General features: G+C 42.5%; 1 protein-coding gene across 7 annotated transcripts in view; it reads right to left on the bottom strand.

The window, feature by feature from the left end:
- Positions 1 to 2,264: 2,264 nt before the first annotated feature.
- Positions 2,265 to 21,036, bottom strand: part of IL5RA (interleukin 5 receptor subunit alpha) — a 33,713-nt gene continuing 14,941 nt past the window's right edge. For all 7 annotated transcript variants that reach the window (XM_065407170.1, XM_065407172.1, XM_065407175.1 and 4 more), the window contains 7 exons: positions 20,222 to 20,354; positions 19,958 to 20,145; positions 18,322 to 18,467; positions 17,425 to 17,560; positions 11,486 to 11,594; positions 6,873 to 6,957; positions 2,265 to 3,322 (listed from right to left, as the gene is read on the bottom strand). In XM_065407170.1, coding sequence (XP_065263242.1) covers positions 3,197 to 3,322; positions 6,873 to 6,957; positions 11,486 to 11,594; positions 17,425 to 17,560; positions 18,322 to 18,467; positions 19,958 to 20,145; positions 20,222 to 20,354 — 923 coding nt within the window. In that variant the 3' untranslated portion in view covers positions 2,265 to 3,196. The remainder of the gene's footprint in view (positions 3,323 to 6,872; positions 6,958 to 11,485; positions 11,595 to 17,424; positions 17,561 to 18,321; positions 18,468 to 19,957; positions 20,146 to 20,221; positions 20,355 to 21,036) is intronic.

Raw genomic sequence — 21,036 nt, 5'->3', positions numbered from 1 at the left:
CTACGCTGAAGGCAGGAGGGGCATCGGAGGAAGGTGCTGGCTGGTTGTAAGCAGGAGAGACAAAGCTGAGGGATGAAAGCAGGGGAACAGCAGTGGTGCTCACCCACTGATGTCTCCACTCTGCAGAGCTGGACCCAGGGGAACAGTGAGAAGGCTGGGGGAGCAAGCAGGGCTCCCCTGGTGAGGATGCTCTCCCACTCAGTTTTTGGTTTGGGCAAATGGCCAGTCCTCAGGTTAAAGGCATTCCTAGCACAACAGTACATTGCTGAAGATATTGGGCACTCAAGCACAGATGTTGTGAAGAAAATGCTCGAGAAGAAGCCATGAGAGGGCACAGGACATGCTCCAGAGAGGTGCTGGGTGCCTGCCACTCCCACTGACTTCGGCACGTAGGCCAAGAATTTGTTTCATCTGCACAAGCAGCATTTTCAAAGTAATGATGACGATTTATTAGTTAAGTGCTGATAATGTGCTCAGCACTGTCTGTAGACGGCACGTAGTACAGATGGGCTTTACACTGATAGGCTAACCATTTCACAATGTTTGAAAGGGCAGCTACCAAGAATCTGTTGGCTTCCTCTTTACATGTGAATGTGTGACTTTTCCTGGTTTTCTGTTGAACTTTATAGATGTTGCCCTGAATGCTTTTCAGTATGAATTCATCCATGTTTGAATTTGGCACAGTGATACCACTGCAGTGCACAAAGCTATTATCCTGATGCATAAAATCCAAGGTTGCATTGATTTCACAAGCAAAGAATTATCTGAATGCACACAATCACTTATAAGTGTGACTAGTTGTGCATGCAAAAAGCTAATTTGCGTGTGCAGTTATCAATTGCATGTGCAAATTAAGCAGCCTATTTTGGATGCTGCAGAAGGTAACCTCTTAAAAATCAGGCTCTCGTGACCTCACAGTTTACAAACTCTTGTCATTTAAGAAGACCAGATGAGCCTGAGCTGCCATTATCCTGCACCTGTTTAGTCAATTACAGCAATGCAAAAAGAATGCAAATACAAAGTTTTACACCCGTTTTGCACTATGGTAACTAACTGCACAAGGTAATGGAGAATCAGGCCCTGATGTTTGACCTCTGGTTAAATACTATGAAACAGAGTTCTGCACATCAAATTTCACACACCATTAAAGCAGTTCTAATTACCCCAAAAAAAAAAAAAAGGAAGAAAATCCACATTTTAAATTAAATCGAGTACAGTTTGCCTAATTAGGTAAGTTGTTAGTATTTGCTTATACTTCCATTGATATAAATTACACTTTACAGATATTAAGACACAGGTCTTGCAAACTAAAAAGCTTACAACCTAAGATGAGTTCAACAAACATAGGATGCTGAGGGAATTAATATTAAAAAAGGGAAGGATGGAGGGAGGATGGAGTTCATAGTACCAGCTATTAGAGCAGCTAAGGCGACAAAGAATGTATCATAATTGAGTTCCATTTTATATCATGGGGGGTTGTTTGTATGGGAAAAGGTGAGTTTAAAAAGGGAGTGGAGGGCAAGGGACTTGCGTAACGAAACACAAAGCCACCATCTCTTGAAAAAGTTCTTTCACTGTATTTTGATTTTTGAGTTTTTCTGGCTGTGTCCCTCCTGCGCTCACAAAGAGCAAAGACTCAAATGTGATTTATATAAGTGTGATAGTTCCCTAACCGCTTCCTCAGAACATACGGTTCTAGGAACAAAAATATTCCACTTATCGGAGAACAAAACAAGCAATAGGAGACCAGTTCTTCAGCCCACTCTTATAGGGGTGGTTCCACTTGGCCAAATTCATCTCCGATGTAAGTAGAGGTAGCTTCACTGAGGTTATTGGGGTTCTATCTCTTAGCTGCCAAGCAGAAGAGGTCTTTGGCTGTCACGCTTTGATAAGAGATGCTTACAGAATGTGTGACGTTGCCCTCTGGTGTTGTCTGGACCAGTGATCTGCTAGGTGACTCCAATCCTTAACTCTGGGAGCCAGCCTTACCCTGCTCTGCTGTGAGAACCCCCACCCCTGGGCTGTTCACGCACAGCCTCTGGCATGTAAGCTGCTCCCAGCTACTTGCAAGCGAATGACACTAGCCAATAACTCCGGTCCCAGAAACAACCCTAGGAACCTCCATCTTGCAGTGTCCAGTTATGTCCACTGGACACTGCAAGCTTATATAAGTTTGTCAATTTAACAAAGACATTGATATGTACCAGGCTTGTTATCCCAAGGGGAGTCTCTGACACGCTTCAAACCAAACGCACTGCTTCAGGTAGAACAAACAAACAGATTTATTAACTATAAAGGTAGATTTAAGTGATTATAAGTCAAAGCAAAACAAGTCAGATTTGGTCAAATGAAATAAAAGCAAAACACATTCTAAGCTGATCTTAACACTTTCAATGTCCTTAAAAACTTAGATGCTTCTCACCACAGGCTGGCTTTTCAGTCAGGCTCTCCCCTTGATCAGCGCTTCAGTCGCTTGGTGGTGGTGGTGTCTGTAAGTGTAGGTGGAAGAGAGAGAGAGCATGGCAAAATGTCTCTCCCTTTTATCATGTCCTTTCTTTCCTCTTGGCTTTGCCCCCCCCCCCCTTCAGAGTCAGGTGAGCATTACCACATTGCAGTCCCAAGCTGCCCAAAGGAAGGGGTGACTCCCTCAAGGGTCTAACAGATTCTTTTGTTGCTGCCTAAGCCAATGTCCATTGTTCCTGTGAGGCTGGGCTGGGTTTGTCCCATCCATGCCCTGATGAGGTGTGAACTGCCTCTCTGTTCTTGGAGAGTTTTTGCCTGGGCTTGCTTTAAGCCATGAGGATACATTTTCAGCCTCGTAATTATATACATGAAATTATAACCTATAACATTACTGTAACATCACTATAACAACCATGCTCAGTGCATCATGAGCCTTCCGAAGACACCCCAACATGACAAACTTTGCATTGGATACCACACAATCATTTTATAAAGATGAACATGGGGGTGTAGGGTGTCCCCCCGAGGTACAGAGTGTCATAGAATGTACTCACTTTTTTCTTAAAAAGTGACATTTGTATGTGTTAGCTTGTAATTAAGCAACTTCACCTCTTGGAAGCAACACATTTTTCTGTCTTTGAAGCACTGATGATGGTATGATCTGAAGGTTCATCCAATCTAAGCTGTTGTCACTGGCAGTAACACTCCCGTTAATTTCAAGATCATGAATGGATTACAGATTACAAGAATTACAAGAATCTTCAAGGACATCCGAAGAAAGGTCTTCAACATAACTTCCAAGATCTTCAAAGCAACTTCCAATTTCTGTTTCCGTTTCACTGGTAAAGGTACGTGCTCTCTGAAACATAAACACTGCTTTTAGCTATCAAACGGTAGGTGAAAAATGCTTTTGAGCTACAGTTCAAAGTTCACAATGATTAAAAACACACAATTGAAAAATATATATTTTTGCTTGAGATTTAACCTCTGAAACTGGTGTATTGCAGGAGCAACGCACCCATTAACTTATCCAAGCAGTATGAAATTTTGCAGGGTGCGAAGTATGTCTCAGCAGGGGATAAATTGTGTAAAAGTTTATATTACAATTAACCCAGTTGCTGGTTGTGGCCATTTTGCTGACGCATGTCACTTTTGTCATGGCAGTGTGAGATCCATTGACAAAGGTCACAAATCCAGCTTTGCATAATATTGCCTTAACTGGCAGAAGAAAAATGCTAAAGCACTGACTGTGGGGAAAATGGCACTATCTTACTCCACAGATCTGCCCCAGATGTATTTGGTGTCATATCTAATTATTTTCATTGCAAAATCAATGCTTGACTTCTTTTTTTACTCTGGCCTGTTAGCTCCGAGAGGAGCAGTGTGGTGCACCATACCAGCATGCAAGAGACTTGGGGTTCTATTCCTGGCTTGGCCACTGGCCTGCCATAACCTTGGACAAGTCCTGTAAAATCCTGGTCTCACTGACTTCAGTGGGGATTTTGCCATAACTTCAGTGGGATCAGATGTTCACCCTTTTGTAAAGTGACAATGATATTTTCCCTCCTTGGTAAAATGCATTGAGATCTATGGAGGAAAAGCACTATGAACAGTATTAGGAGAGAGTGAGGGGGCTATCCATCATATAGAAAATTCTTAAATAAGAATGGTGGTGTCAAATTCTGACCTCTGCACCCCAAATGCGCTTTCACAGGAGTAATTATGGGTAGAATGTGGCCTTGATACATGAACCAGAAAGAACACAGTTGGACTTTCATGGTCCGAAGCTAAGTTTGTAGGACTGGCAGAGAGAGAAAATATCTGTTTACTTGTAAGTTGAACAAAGTTGCCTTGGAGTCATTGAAACACAATAAATATGGAAATTGTGAATTGCCATTTTTACACAGGCCCTTTTCTGAGTTAACATTAAATATTTAAGAACTGATGGGCAACACCATGATGCTGACAATCTCAGCGGAGACACCAAAATTGATCTGGCACAGAAGTGGTCCCATCAGAACAAACTAAGGCATGGCGGTGTGGTGGGGGAAATTTGGACTGCTGGCTGCTCATGTTGTATTGTATTCTATTGCTAAACACAGGCCTTCTGCCTCTAGGGCTATCAATCTGGTTTCGTTCACCTGCATTAAATTTACTTTAAATAAAAAGATTGCTAAGTAAAACCCAATGCTGCTCTCAGTATTGTAAAATGCTCTTTGTCTCAGTTCACTTTTTCTAAAGATTGCTTAGCTGCTATGTTAATATTTGCTATTTCTCTTATTCTAAAATCAGTTTGTCATACCCAATCATGTTATTTTCCACAGTTGACTTTACTTTAATTAAAAACAAACTGAAAGCTTATACAATAATCTCTTAAGCCTGTTTCCTTGATCAGACTGTGGAATAACAAAGGGAAACTTTTCAGAGGGGGAGGGGGAAATTAGAAGCAAGTTACTATACAGAATTCTCCATGAAAAGCCAAGGCGAAGTTACATCTTATCTGTAAGGCAATTATATTGTTTCAGGAATAGCAAACATAAGAAGGCATAAAAACTGCTTAATATTAAGTCCAAAGGATTTCTCATCAGTTTTCACAAAGTAAATCAGGTCAGAAGACAGAACTTAGATGGTGTTTGCGTCCGTGCCAACACATGGCTATCTATCTATGGTACTTCCATATCCCCCATTACTGTAATATCTGAGTGCTCACAATCTTTAATGTACTTATTCTCACAGCATCCTTGAGAGGCCATGATCCCTATTTTACAGACGGGGAACTGAAACAGAGAGACTAAGGGTACGTACATGGCAATCGGGGGTGTGGTTGCAGCTGGAGTAGACATACCTGAACTGGCTTTACTCTAGCTAGTTTGGGTACCAAGAGCATGTTGCAGCACAAGCCCGGAACCATGGGTACCTACTCGGACAGCTAGCTCATGCTGCAGTCCGTGCTGCCATGGGTTCACTGCCATTCGTACCCAAGCTACTCAGGCATGTAACATACTACACTCAGACCTCCGATTGCAGTGCCCCATTTGACTTGCCCAAGAAGTTAGTGGCAGAGCAGGCAATTGAACCTAGAGTTCCCAGCTAGTACTATAACCACTGGATCATCCTTCCGCCCCAGAATGTTTCCTAGAATACATTCTTTAGTGCTTTGTCCATTCAGGTTTCAAGTTTCCTATGTGATGGACTTTTCCAGCACTTCCCACCATTCCTCCACCACATACATCTTGCTGTCAGCAAATATTTCCAGATAAATCTGCCATGGTTTTCCCTTTCTTCATTTCATCAGATTAGTCCTAGTTACACCACTTGTACTATCCTATACAAATCTGCCATTAAATACCTCTGGACTCGAACTCCACTTCACGGTTTAGGAGACAGCTCCTTTCCCCATCGAAGCTATGGCAGCATCTGTAGCAATCTGGGCTCACTTTGGAACACTTTGTGGGCACAGCTTCCAAAAGTGAATTCTAAATCATAAGTGCAAATCCTATAGCTGACTAGGCAAGCTGGCGCTCTGGCCTTCCAATGGGTAGCTCGCTATGCACCTACGTGCCAGTTTGCCTGAGCAAATGTGTGATTTGGGTGCACATTTATGTGGTCACCCTTGAAAATCTGGCTATTTCTCTCAAACCCTGAAGGAATGTATATGGCTTCCCCTGGGCTCCCCAGTGGGCAAGCTACAGGCATGGCAGGACGTATCATGCCTCACATTAGAAGGTAGTAGCAGGCCACATCCACTGCTCACACACACACACACACACACACACACACACACACAAATACACAACTGTAGCCAGCCCTAGTCTAACTACAGATATTTCTTCAAGCAAAGTCTCCTACCCAGGTTTGGTCCTTTTACCAGGATTTGGCCTTATACCTTGAACTTTGTGGCTTTGTGGCTTATTTTTAGTAGAGCTATGTAATATATAAGGCAACCCTTTAGGATTTCACAAAAATATACAATGCACAAACAGGGCTAGATCTAAAGTCTTCACTAAAGTCAACAGATCTTTGCTCATTTAAACCAGTTTGAGAGTCTGGCCACAGTTGCCATAATTGCACACACAACTTCACTAACTGCAGGTGCAAATGGCTAATTCGGTTTCTAGCTCGTCTTTTGCACTTGCAGTTAGGATTGTCTGAGTTATTGCATTAATTGCACACACAAATTACGTGCACGCATTTCTGCATGCACTAGTCTGAAAATGTGGCTCACAAGTAATATTTACGTGGGAAGTTATAAACAGCAGGAAGGGAGTTCTTAATCAGAGTAATGTTAGTTGCTCTCCAGGAGGACAATACAAAAGAAATACAGGTTTAGCATATGTCTAGGAAAGAGGCAGCAGCCAAAGACTGTTAATTGTCTCCTCTGTGCAAATAATGTAACACATTTCTTTTACCTGATAGCTCTTATTTAAAAACAGATTTTTTATACTGTTTTGGGGTGTTGGAATTGGTGGAAATAGTCTGCTCCATAAGTGATACCTGTGGAAACAGTAAAGCAGGTTTATGAAAAAATCAGTTGTTTTCTTCACTCTACCATGATTAACAATGATTTGATTCCCATGGGCTCTATTGTCACATACACTCAACTCGCCTGCCCGAACTCCTGCTCAGATTGACTCCTGCACAAGGAGGCGAGCTGGGGGGCTACTCACCTTCTAGTAAATGCCTGAGGCCAGAGCAATGAGGGAGGAGACTCCACTCACCCTAATGACTGGCCAGAACAGCTGACCTAGCACACAGTGGGTAGTGAAGTGCTGCTCAGTGAAAAAGAATGCAATAACTTATGCTTTTCCCAGGGAAAGGGGGAGGGAATGTGACTCTGTGTCATAATCTGTTCTCTGAGGTGCTCCTGGGATGGTGCAGCTCCTGGGATGGTGCAGGTAACCCATGTGCCTAACAGAGAAAGATCTCTTTAAGAGATCTATGGGGAAGAGGTGGGGGTTTAGGAATGACTGGGTCATTGGTGCTTGGCAAATGCAAAATTAGCACGCCACACCCAGAAGTTCCTGAAATTGGGTGTAGTTTGGGACATGCGCAATAGGTTCCTTGTAGCTGGACTCCACTGAGGGTAAGCAGACAGGGCTTCTGCTTTGTAAAAGCCCATGTGGCCTGTATGGGTGGGTGGGCTAGAGTTTACTTCACTTCCCTTCTCCAGTGCTTTCAAAAACCCATCTCCCCTAGGAAAGCACATGGAGACCCAGAATTCAGTTCCTGAAGATTTTCAGCAAGGCTTGCACAGGCTCAACCTCCCCAAACCAATTGTAAGGAATTAACTTAATTCTCAACTACTAACTTTATAAAAACTTATAACGCTAAAGAAAAATAAGAACAACAATTTCTGCATTATAATGAGGCTACTTTATAATCCACATACATTATCTTCACAGTTATACATAAACATAAATAAAACAAAGTAAGGCTAAACAGGTCAGTCCCCACAGAAACACAGTGAGAAGTAACTCAAAAGCTTAGGTTGAGTTTATCAGAGTCTCAGTTACAGTGTTTGATCACCAAAATGAAAATCTATAGTGTCTGCTCAGAAAAAAGCTCTATTTCACTTTCTTAATCATGTCAAATACGAGAATCCCACAGCACCATGACCTGCAGAACCCGCCAAAAACAAGATTAAAATCCTATAACCCCCTATGGAACCATATCAAGATCCTTACACCCAACTTTGATGCTGAGGCTCAATGTTGCACTTTCACCCAGGCTGGTAATCACCTACTCTGCAATATGGACACAGGCTCACTCATTTGAGTGCTGATAGTCCTCCACTACCTTCCCACAATTCCCCTTTTGTGCCCAGAACAGACATGATCCTGTGATCTCCGTGACAAAATTATATCCTTAATATACATGACCTAATTGTCCATTCCATCACATGCTGGTATGATTTAAGTGAAATGACACTGGTTTAAAACCAGTGCAACAATTAGGGTAATCTCTATTGATTAGATGCTCAGCTAGCATTACATCTGCACCACTTTCATCTGTGTTGGTTCGGGTCAAGATGAGAACTGCCTGTTTCTGTTTCACTCTGTTATGTGCTGCTTAAGGAAGAGGCAGTCCTGTACTATCCCCACTAAGCTACTGATCCTTTTATTTTATGACCACTGTCTCAGTTCATCTGGTTGGTTGAACTCTTCCATTACCATCACTTTGCCCTTTTCAAAAGCTCTTTTTATCCCACATTCCTTCTGATCAAATTGTCTAAAGTAAATTTCTGCTACTAATTTATTCCCTTTTATGTCTCCCACTTGAGCACTTAATTATACCCCACAGATAGCTCCTTCAAAGTCTTCCATGACTATCATGCAGTATTGTAGTTGGTAGACATTCCCTGGCTAAAACGGCTACTGCCTCAGAAGGTAAATGTTAAAGCACATATTTGTGCTTAGCTAATTATTTAGTGACGTGATGATGAAAATTACAAGTCACAAAAGGGAAGACTTGGAATACTGAAAACACACTGAAGTCTTTTCACTGTTGTACAGGCTATAACAGTGGGTCTCAAACTTTTTTACTGCCGACCCCTTTCACATCACAAGCCTCTGAGTGCAACCCCCCTAATAAATTAAACACCCTTTTAAATATATTTAACACCATTATAAATGCTGGAGACAAAGCAGGGCTTGGGGTGGAAGTTGACAGCTCACGACCCCCCATGTTTTGACCTCGTGACCCCCTGAGGGGTCCCGACCCCCAGTTTGAGAACCCCTGCGCTATAACTTTATGCCTGAGGTGTCTGGCCAAGGAATCATTGGGAATGGGGGAGAAAGAGGGTGCCTAAGAAAGAGATTTCTCAGGGGACCTAGACACTTCCTCGTCCTTACCAAGGAGAAAAGATGGAACATTCTGCATCCTATTTTGAACACGGCGTCACAAAATGATTTGGAATGTGCCTGGCACCCCCTGAAGTGTGGTTCAGCTAGAGTCATTCAGGGTAAGGCAGCTGGGGAGCCAGCTAAGGAATGGGACAGAGCTGACTGGAGATAGTACTGCTGTACATGCTGCTATCATTTCAGGTCTTGGCAGGTGAGTTACTTGTACCACAAAGGGAATATCTTCACAGCACAGATTGGCACCTGGTCTGAGCACTTATGTTGTCCCAGCCCAAGTGTGAGCAGCCACACTGCAAAGCCCTACCCTAGTTACTGGGTATGTCTACATTGCAATAAAAGACCTGTTGCACAGCCACAGCTGGCCTGGGTCAGTTGACTTGGACTGCAGGGCTATAAAATTTGCAGTGTAGATGTTGGGGTTCAGGCTTAACCCTCCCGCCTCGTGGGGGTCTCAGAACCTAGGCTCCAGACCAAGCTCAAACATGCTATTTTTAGCTCCACAGCCTGAGCCCAAGTCAATTGACCTGGGCTCCGACACTTGGCGCCATCAGGATTTTATCACAGTGTAGACATACCTCACTGGTGCTGCACTCGTGCATGTGTGTGGCTAGGACTTCAGAAGCCTATCCCATGTTCGTTGAGCTGAAGTAAGATGACCTACTCTTTAATTCCTTCCCAGTGAATTGTGAGAGAACATGTCTGTCCTGGGCACAAAAGGGGAATTGTGGGAAGGTAATGGAGAACTATCAGCACTCAAATGAGTGAGCCTGTGTCCATATTGCAGAGTGGGTGGATTACCAGCCTGGGTGAAAGTGGAACTGGAATTCTAACCCACACCTCCAGCCATACCAGCTAGCCCAGGTTTAAGTCCCTGTGAAATCTGGATAGGAGGGTTTTGTGTGTTGATAGGAGGGAAATTAAGGCCAACTCCCGAATTAACTCTGTACTGGGAATATACACAATGAAAAAACACCCACCTGAGCGGTGCAAGTTTCAGCGCTGTAAAGTGGCAGTGTAGACAGTGCTACAGCACTGGAGCTGTGCTCCCAGGGCTGGTAGCTATTCCCCTCACGGAAGTGGCTTTTTTACAGCGCTGGAACAGCGACTACACAGCCACATTAAAGTGCTACCACAGCAGCGCTTTAACGTGAGCTGTATAGACATACCCAAAGTGATTCTTTTCACAACCTGTGCTTTTAGTTTGACAAAAGAAACTTTGTGGGAAGGAAATCAGCTGAGGACTCATCAGGTGAGCAACTAATTTAGGAGCCATTAAAGAAATTAACAGGCAGTTAGTGGATTCATGGTCAGTGCTTAAATTACTGGGAGCATTTTTATTGTGAACCTGATGGTTGCTGCTTGATATATCTCTTAGGAAGAGGAGTTTGTAATTACATTATTGATTCTTTGAATCACCATTGATGAACTGACTTCATCATTGATTTATGATTCTCTTCTTTGATTTCTGGATACTGCCACTGAAATCCAAAATATTTCTGGCTTTGTTCACACAATGTCTTTGGAAGGTTGGCTACAAGGGCATCCATTGGGCCCTAATATTAAAAAGAAGCTGCTATAAAATACTTGCCAAACCAGCCCTAGAGAATAGTTAAATGCTAAGGGTCTGAGTCAATACTGGCTTGGTTTTCTGGTGGTGCAGAGCACCTTTGCCTCCCAGTGAAGTCAGTGAAAATCAGGCCAAATGTACAGGTGCCTAAAGATGGATTTCAGGTGCCTGGTTTTAGACCACAAGTTTGAAAATACTGGCCTTTGTCTTTAACCATAAAAGATGGTTTCTCTTAGCAGCTTTTGTTGGGTCTCAAGGTGGCATTCTTCTGTGGAGATAAATGGCCAGCAGGGTCCATCTTAGTGAGGACTGAGCAAAGTAGATAAGGTAGCTTCCCAACAGTCCATCTCACACTGAGACCGTTTCAGTCCCTCTTTCAACACATGGCTTTGGAATTTGAGATTAAATTGAGCATTCTCCTAAATTTCCTCAAATTCACTGAACAACTTTGATCATTTAATCAATATTCTTGATTTGTATTAATCATGTTTAATACCAAAATAAAAGCCCTTTGAGTACAGAATAATTCATTTAATGATTCCTCGTGCAAATTTAATCTATGCTAATTAGTTATTGTCTAATCAAAAATACTTACTTTCTGCATATTATAGCAATAAGCAATGCCATGGAACATACGAATACTATAAGTGCAATGAGAACCGTGTAGGCCTTGGAGTCTAATGGAGTCCTTGGCTGGTTTTCTCCTAGATTAAAAAAAAAAAATGGTGAGATTTTTTCCTTTAGAAAAAACACATTGGGAAAAATTCTTCTAATAGATAAGCCCTTGGAACCAAGCTTACTTCATTCAGTGGGTTTAGATGGATGTAACTGAATCACAATTTATATCTCTCCATATAAAATATTTTATACTTATGACTGGGGAACAATCTGTAGCAAATTCAGCATTAAGAACTTCTTCCACCTGGCTAGGTTTCAACGTATGCGTAGAAGAAAGAAAGCGAGCTAAGAACTGGCATGAATCAAGGCCACAATCATTATCAGTACAGTGCACCCTGCTATGTTAACATAGTGAGTTGTGCAATTTCACACAACAGGCAAATATGGCTGAGTCTGCAATAAAGAGACAGTTTGCTTATAATCGTGGTCACAAAGAACTTGTTTTCCGTTAAACTACCCTTCAGTTATTTATATTAATCCTTTCAAGCCAGGAGTTGGATTTTCCTGGTTTAATAGCCATGGCCAATAAAACATGCGGTGAGACCACCGATCTTTCTTTGAAGTCTGTTGTTTATCCTCCCTCAGGAAGAATGTCACTGCTCCAACTGCCTGGGGGCAGAAACACCTATTACATTAAGGACAATGTTCTTATTCCACAAAGGTATTCTTAATGTCACATTTCACCACTCTGAGCTATATAAAGAAAACATTTACATTTGAACATTTAGATTTTAAAGTTTCCCCCCGTCCCCCTCCCCCCTCGTATGTCTATGAGAACGGCACAAGGCCTATATCGAGGTGACAGAATGACTGTCACTGAATAATTGAAAGGACATAAATTGGTGAGCAGCACAATGCTCAGGTTTCAAGAAGAAATAATATGCACCTTTGGAACAGATTCTTTTCTGGGGAATGAAGGACTAAGTGTCTAAGCCTGCAGATCTTATGTGAGTAGTCTCCCTGTAGTCATTGGGATTACTTTTGTGGGTATGGAGTGCTCACATGAGAAACGATTGCAGGATTGGGTCCTGTGCCATTGCAGCTCAGTGACCTGGGCTAACATTGTGCATATTAATTACCGCCATTGATTTAAATAGATTTTTTTTAAATTCTGGTTACAATTATACTTCCAAGAAAATGAGGTCTGAGGCCAAGCTGGGCTCAGTACAAGACTGGGAGGGTGGGGTGGAAAGTGGCCCTAAGATGCATTTACATTTTCTTAGTCCTAAAACTGGAGTGAGCTATTCCTGGTTCCCAGCACAGAGTAGAGTAGCCCTGAAGCTTCTGTGTCTTATTTTGGCTGCCCGTGATCCTAAAGAGCCATAAGATAAGGCAGAAATCAGGAATACAAATTTCTGATTGTAAATAAGCGAAACCTAGCAACCTTAACTGAAACTGAATTCAGTTTGTTGTGGGGAATTTCATTGGGTTATTTTTAGGTTTTAAGTGAATGATCCTGGTGAGACATCTAAATACATTTTTAGTTTTTTCATCAGTTTGAATATGTTTCATGTTTGCAATTAATTAGTGATGCAACGTATGAGGTTGCAAGTTCAAGTTCTGCAAAACACATGTGAAACCAGTTTGTCGCCGCAGACTCACTTGACGCATAAATAGTTCATTGTCGTAGGCTAGATCAGGTCTAATAAGTTCTCCACAGACAAGCAGACTAAGATTTACCCAGTTATCCTCTGCAGATTCAACGTTTGCCAAAGTTTCCACAGTGTGTTACCTGAGACAAGGCAGTATTTCCTCATACTTCAAATAAGAAGTAAGGGCCCAGCTAATGGCAGCTCAAAGAACTTAACACAGGGCCTTAACCATGGCAACTCAGATATTGTGAATGTGGCAAATTTTGACCCCGGCTCCAGTAGGTTCTCAAACTGGGAGGGCGTGGAATGTATTCCGGGGAAGGGGGGTGAGAAGCTTTAGGAGAGCAGCGGCTGGTGGCTGGGCATCCAGCTCTGAAGGCAGTGGAGAAATAAGGGTGGCATGGTATGGTATTGCCATCCTTACTTCTGCTCTGCTGCTGGTGGTGGTGCTGCCTTCAGAGCTAGACGCCCTGCCAGCAGCCACTACTCCCCACTCTGCCTTCAGAGCTAAGGTGGCCATATATGTACTTGTGGGCCAGGAGCGGGGCAGGGGGAGTTGTAAACTACTACAGACACAAAGAAGGGGGGTGCAATCAAATAAGTTTGAGAACCACTGGCTTATAGGACCTATAAATGAGTCACGAAGGGCTGGGGAAAATTTCCGCAGCATGGAAACAGAGTAGGGCCGATGTAAGCAGCCCTATACTCAGGGCCGGTGCAAGGAAGTTTCGCGCCCTAGGCGAAACTTCCACCTTGCGCCCCCGCCCCCAGCCCTGCGGCAGCTCCCCGCCCCCCCCCCCCGCCTTGAGGCGCCCCCCCCCCTCGGGGAGGAGGCAGAGCAGAGGTGAGCTGGGGTGGGGAGCTGCCGCACGGCTCCCTCCCCCTCTGCCCTGAGGTGCCCCCCCCCGTGGGGAGCCGTACGGCAGCTCCCCACCCCAGCTCACCTCTGCTCCGCCTCCTCCCTGAGCACGCCGCCCAGAGATGAGCTGGGGTGGGGAGCTGCCGCACAGCTCCCCGGGCCAGGGGGGTGGGGAGCTGCCGCGGGGGGGGAGGGTGCCTCAGGGCGGGGGGGGGAGCTGCCGCAGGGCTCCCCACTTCAGCTCACCTCTGCTACGCCCCCTCCCCGAGCACGCCGCCCCCGCCGGCAATGACAATAATTGCATGGAGCAGCCGCTGCGCTGGGAGAGGGAGTCTGAGACGCACGTGTCAGCGCGTCGCCGGCAGCCCAGCCCAGGAACGCTGTAAAAAAAAAATTGGGGGCACCGCTTTTTGGTGCCCCCAAATCTTGGCACCCTAGGCAACCGCCTAGTTTGCCTTAATGGTAGCACCGGCCCTGCCTATACTGCCTTCCTTCATTTTGTGAGCTGAGCTTGGTCAGCACCAGAGCATTGCTGTGGCCCCATTTCTGAAGGACACTCTGTTACAGGAGCTGGGTGAAGGTACCCAGCGAATTCATTAGAGCCACGTAGGCAGATTAACACATTAATGTTCATTAGATAAGAGGTATAAGGGCGTTGAAGAGTTTGGTAAAGTGAAGAGCAAAGTGAAGAACATTTTTTTTTAAAGAAAATCAGGAAGTAAAGAAATATAACTCCAAAGATAAGAGTGAGAGGGGATGGCTGAGTACAAACAGTCAATAATGTGTCATGATAAGATAACTGCTACTTCTATGAAAACATGTTCAGCAATCAGGAAATGCAGTATCAAGTGGATCAGATCTAGGCAAATTAATGCCTTCCAAAGATACTAACCTTCACAGATCCCATGGGAGTTCAGGTAACTTCTAATAAGGAGTACGTGACCTCACCATTTGCTTTGACTTTTGACATTAGCACACCAGCACCCACGTGTGTGTGTGGTGGTGGGGGGGGGGGTGTCAGGTATGTGTCAAATTTAAAGAAGTAAACAGCTAGCAGGACATGCTGATTTCTTCAGGTGTGATGCATGTCAGACCCAGCTGTGCCAGCTCAGGCTAGGATCTTGTCATATTTCACATGGACAGCAAAATTGCCCCAGGCTAGTAATTATATGGAGACACCTAAGGACACTGCAGATTACTACAAGAGGTAGATTCAGGAGGTGGCATTGATTTCTCTGAAATAGTATTGCACCAATCATGTCTACACTTGCCATTTAAAGTGGAAAAAGTCCCTTTTTTGTGCAAAAACCATGGGACTGTCTACACTTGGCCATGACTTTTTGCAGTAAAACTCAGAAGTTTCACCACAAAAAGAAAACCACCTCCACGAGAGGCATACAGCTCTTACCGGTGATGCTTTTGCGGTGATGTGCAACTGAAGACCCGTTCTTCCTGTTTACACAACTTTTAATCTCCACAGGATGTCCCACAGTGCCTAGGTGACCACTCTGGCAGCAGCTCTGCTGCTGTGACGCCAGGTAAACAGACATCCACCCCTCCCCCTGTAAAACCCCGGGAACTTTGAAACTCCCCTTCCTCTTTTCTTGCAAGTGCTCACTTATCATCTGGCCAGGCGACAATGCCTGCTCCATGGAGCAAAGGATCCTCTGCTTGGAGCAATGCTGAGCTACTGGAGCTGATCAATGTTTGGGGAGAGGAGGCTGTGCAGGGACCCAGGATGCCCCACGATCACAACCCCCCCTTCGCACAAGACCCATCGTCAAAATGGAGAGAGCTGCAGTGTGGAATAGCTGCTCTCATCGTTGATGGAAGTGCTGCAAATATAAACACTCTCTGATGCCTGTGGAAGTAAGTGAGTACACAAACCAGCGCTTTTCTTTCACCGGTTCACTATCACCATTGAAACTGACAGTGCAAAAACTCTGCAAGTGTAGACATAGCCAATGCGCCAACATTCTATCAGTAGGCAGGCGGGAGCTCTATACACTCCCCTAGGACCCTGATTTCAGAGGTGCCAAGCATGCACAGCCCTCATTAACTTCAAAGAGAGTTGTGGGTGTAGTTCAATGAATCCTTTTCAACCAGCTCTAAAACTTGAACCAGTCAGTTTCACCTTCTGGGTCTCATGTACAGTAACTCCTCACTTAACGTTGTAGTTATGTTTCTGAAAAATGTGACTTTAAGCGAAACGATGTTAAGCAAATCCAATTTCCCCATAAGAATTCATGTAAATGAGGGGGTTAGGTTCCAGGGAAATTTTTTTCACCAGACAAAAGACTATATTATATATATATATATATACATATATATATATATGCACACACACACACACAGTATAAGTTTTAAACAAACAATTTAATACTGGTACACAGTGATGATGACTGTGAAGCTTAGTTGAGGTGGAAGAGTCAGAGGGTGGGATATTTCCCTTACTGCTAAATGATGAACTAGCAATTGGCTGAGCCCTCAAGGGTTAACTCTCTCTCTACACAAGGCAGCAGGAATGGAGGGAGATATGCGCATTTCCCTTAAGTACACTGCCTTGTTAATTAGATCAGCTTGCTGAGATGCGGCTGCAAGCTCCCTCTGTCCTGAGTCCTGGGCTGTCCCCCCTGCTCTATGGAAGATAAGCGGGGGGAGGGGGACACCCTGACATTAGCCCCCCTCTTCCTTCCCTCCCCCCCGCACAGCAAGCAGGAGTCTTGGGGAGCAGCTCCAAGGCAGAGGGCAGGAACAGCACATGGCAGTGGGGGGAGGGACACAGCTGAACTGCAGGCAGCTGCTGCACGGGGAACTTAGGGGAGCGGGGAGCTGATAGGGGGAGCTGATAGGGGGCTGCCGGTCTACCCTGGTTCCAAGCCCCCACCAGCTAGCTGGAACGGGCTGCTCTTCCTGCAAGCAGTAGACAAAGCAGGCAACGTTAGAAGGGAGCATTACACAACTTTAAACGAGCATGTTCCCTAACTGATCAGCAACTTAACAATGAAACAACGTTAACCGGGACGACTTTAAGTGAGGAGTTACTGTATTAGCAATACAATTACATTTGTGTTCACAACACCATGTTTATTTTTACGAAGCTGTTTTTATTGATTCTTTTAATTAAAACCTCAATTTGGGATCTAAACTATTTTCAAGCGTTCTTTCAAACAAATGTTTCATTTATCCACAAGTTTCTTTATGAATGGAACCCATATTCTGGACTACCCAGAGATAGCAAGTAGTAGCAACAATTAAAGAGTCAATGTACGTCCTCAGATACACTTGCATGGCTTCCATTGAAGTTAATGGTAGCTGTACATGCTCATGATTAAACAGAATTTGGCCTTCAGTAACATATGTATTAAAGTAACTATTAGACAACAAATACATTTTGATTCTTACCAATATAAAGAGAGTCAGTCCACTCACTCCAAAATCCTTCACTACACCATGATTGATGATTAGCTCTTATCTGTATGGAATATCTGCAGGCGTCATCAATCCTTAAACTGAAACTATTTAACTTCGTTTCCCATGTCTGTTAAAAACAACACAACTCTGTCATAGATTTCTTAAAACTAATGAGGTCAAGACAACAACACTTAAATTGCTACAGTTACTAAACTTCAGAAGTAAATTTACAATATTTGCTTTAGGCATAAATATAAGCATTGTTACAAATTGATTATTGTGTTTGTTCTTCTTTTAAATTAGTTTTAATAGCCTACAGGTGGACGCCAAAGACTTGATTTTCACACAAAACCTCCATATTTGTGGGCACAATTTTGCACCCACAATTAATTACATCCACCATTTTTCACCTGCAATTCATTCAGGCCAAAATTTTCAAAAGTATTCACTGGTTTTGGGAGCACCTGTACCTTTGACAGAATGGACCTGGATGCATCAAGATGAGCATCCAAAATTGATGAACATTTTAAATTGTTCCAGTAGTGTTTTCCAAGCTATAATGTGGGTATAATTCATTGTAGGGGGGGGGAAAAAATGCTCTGTAAAAGAAAGCTGATTTAAAAATTAGGGGTGAAATCCTAGCCCCATTAAAGTCAGTGGGAGTTTTGCCATTGATTTCAGTGGGACTAAGATTTGACACTAGATCTGTAGATTTTAGAGGATGGTAGTTGGAGTTCTGGTTACATGAATAATTTGAAACTCAAAAGATGTCCATGAACCAGAAGACTTTTTCTCTAGATTACATATGAGACCTATTCTAGACATATAAGAAAGACAATTCATAGACAAGTTCTATATAGAATACCTCAACTTTTAACAAGCAGTTACCTTGTTGTAACCCGTCTTCCAGTTGTAGATGTTAAGTTCATATTCAAAACATTCCTTTATGAAAGAAGAAGTTGGCATTTCCCACGTGACCAGAAGGTTGTTTTGTTTTAAAGACACGGTGACATTTCTGGGAGGATTCACTTTCTCTAGAAAATGAATAAAATACCAGTGTGTTACCAATAAAGCAAGTCTCTTGGCAGGAGGTTGTTCAAAGTTTGGCTATGGTTTGGATCTGGTTGAATTTACAGCCCATGAGTTTCACTTTGAGTTTGTTGTATGATAGGAAGGGGTTTAAAAGAACTGAATATATCAGTGGAAAAACAAATACTGAAAAGTAGCTAAAGCCACTGATATATCAACAATTACGGAGTAACTCTCCTCCTTTATTAAAACCCTTTACAAGATTTTAAAAAAAAAAACCTTTCAATTATTTCATCCCTTGTAAAATTCATTATTCTCAAAGAGAAGGTAAGGAGATTTTTTTTCATGCAAAATAGGTCTTGTTGCTATAACCTTTTCCCCCTTTTCTCCTTAGCCTCCATCAGCTTTTGTAGGATGACCAGACAGCAAATATGAAAAATCAGGACAGTGTGTGTGTGGGGGGGGGGGGTAATAGGTGACCATATAAGAAAAAGCCCTGAATATTAGGACTGTCCCTATAAAATTGGGACATCTGGTCACCCTAAGCTTTTGTCACCATACATCATTTCATGTTGCCTTATTTTAGGGGTTGGATCATGCCCCCTAGAATTGTGTATATGGAGGCTGCCCTCCACACACAAATCTTGCCTCTCCTGTGCCAAAGGTGCTTCTATATGTCCTGCTGAGTCCATCTGTGTTGTAAAACCTTCCAGTTTTTCAACATCCCTTTGGTAATATGGTGACTGGAACACAATACTTCAGTGTATTCCAGGCACCATGCTACCATAAAGTTTCTGAAAAATTGCAAGAAGTTCAGAGAAGAGCATTGAAACTGAATATGTAAGTTTAAAAAGTTAAATATGTCTCTCTTAGTTAAGCAACATATGAAAGGAAATGTGATATGTCTATAAATAAGTGAAGGTTGTAAAAACTAAGATGGGAGAGGAATTATATAAGAGGATCAAGAGGGTATAAACTAAAGGGATGACATTAAGAAAAGGAAAATTAACCTATCAGGAAAAGCTTCCTTCCAATGAAATGTGTTAAACTGTATAATAAAAACTGGTAAAAGCTGCATTGCTTGGGACATTTAAGACTAGACTGGATAAAGCAGTAAAAAAATACTGAAACCATACTTTGGCAGACAGATAAATTAGATGAACTAATAGGTTATTTCTATCTCTTATTTTTTATTGTCCTAGAATTTAAACCTAACTGTTAAAATCACACAGTTAAAATCATATTTCCCCTAGTTCCACACTAACACCTCCAATTTCAGAAAATATCCATGCAAAACCTTAAACTAGCCCATATCTTAAACTGGACCATGGATCATTCAAACCACCAAGGAATTTCAGCAAACCTTTAAACCAAAATGCAGAGGAGGTTTGAGTTTTATACCAGATTTTTTAAAGATTTCACTGCAAACATTTCACCAAGATCTAAGAAGTTATACTGCTATTTTAATGTGTAAAAACTAAAAATATTTACTCACCAATGGCATTTGGATTAAATAACTGTTCAAAAGGTTTGATTGCAGTGTACTTGCTTGACCCATTAATGTGTACGACGACTTCGTCAATTTCACTTGTCTTTATGTAAGTGTTTGAAAATCGGCAACCAATATTTCTCTTCCATTTGTCTTTACTATATTCTTGGCATTCTTCAGTGTAGCTATTATACCTAAATTAGATTAGTTTGTAAGACACTATTATCTTAAGGAAACTAACAAGGGGCAAAAATAGAAGCAGACCCTTACCTGTAAAATAGAAAGTATTTTGTATCTTCTGGTGCCTCTTTGCCAGCAAGCCAGGTGCAATGAAGAGATGCAGTATTATTAATGGCCATGTAAATCACACAGGACAAGTTAGTGACTGATGTCTCAACAGCACCTTTAGCACCAACAATACATAAAAGGTTGCATTTGTAAGTGCTAAATATTTACTAGCATGTTCTTATTACTCATGAATATAAAATAACATAAAATACAATTGATTACAATCTTTGGTTCCTTGTATATGTATATATTCTATCTAATCTGTCTATATATCAAATATTTATACAAGATTGGGATGTCTCTCTCATGAGTGGTGAAGTAGTTCATCCCAAACACTACAAATGTTATTTTTATACCACCAGACACCACCACGTATTCTGTATATGCTCCTCAGTTATGGGAAACAATGTTTAGAAATGTTTTAGAAAGTTATAAAATATTTTCTCTTAGCCCCATTCACTTGAAGCAATTTCTTTAAATCCCATTCCAGCAAAACACTTAAGCACATGTTATACTACATTTGATGGTCTATACGAGTACAGCCCTACTTCATCCACGATAGTACGGAAATTGCAGAGCTTGCGGCTTCCAAAGCCATTTTTATTTTAATTGGCTTACTTTGCACAGTCCACAATTTTGCAGACATTTTGATTATGCAATTAATACTGCACTACCATTCAATGCCTGTAAAAGGCTAAAGTGACTGGACTCGATTTCTACAGCAGTTGTGTTGAGACTTTTAGTCTTCTGAATTTTAAATTGTACCAGTCACTGTTTTAAAATGCATGTAATATAGT

Source organism: Emys orbicularis, chromosome 7 (genome assembly GCF_028017835.1).
Source record: "Emys orbicularis isolate rEmyOrb1 chromosome 7, rEmyOrb1.hap1, whole genome shotgun sequence".
Taxonomy (NCBI): Eukaryota; Metazoa; Chordata; order Testudines; family Emydidae; genus Emys; species Emys orbicularis.
This window is presented reverse-complemented; position numbering and strand designations above follow the sequence as displayed.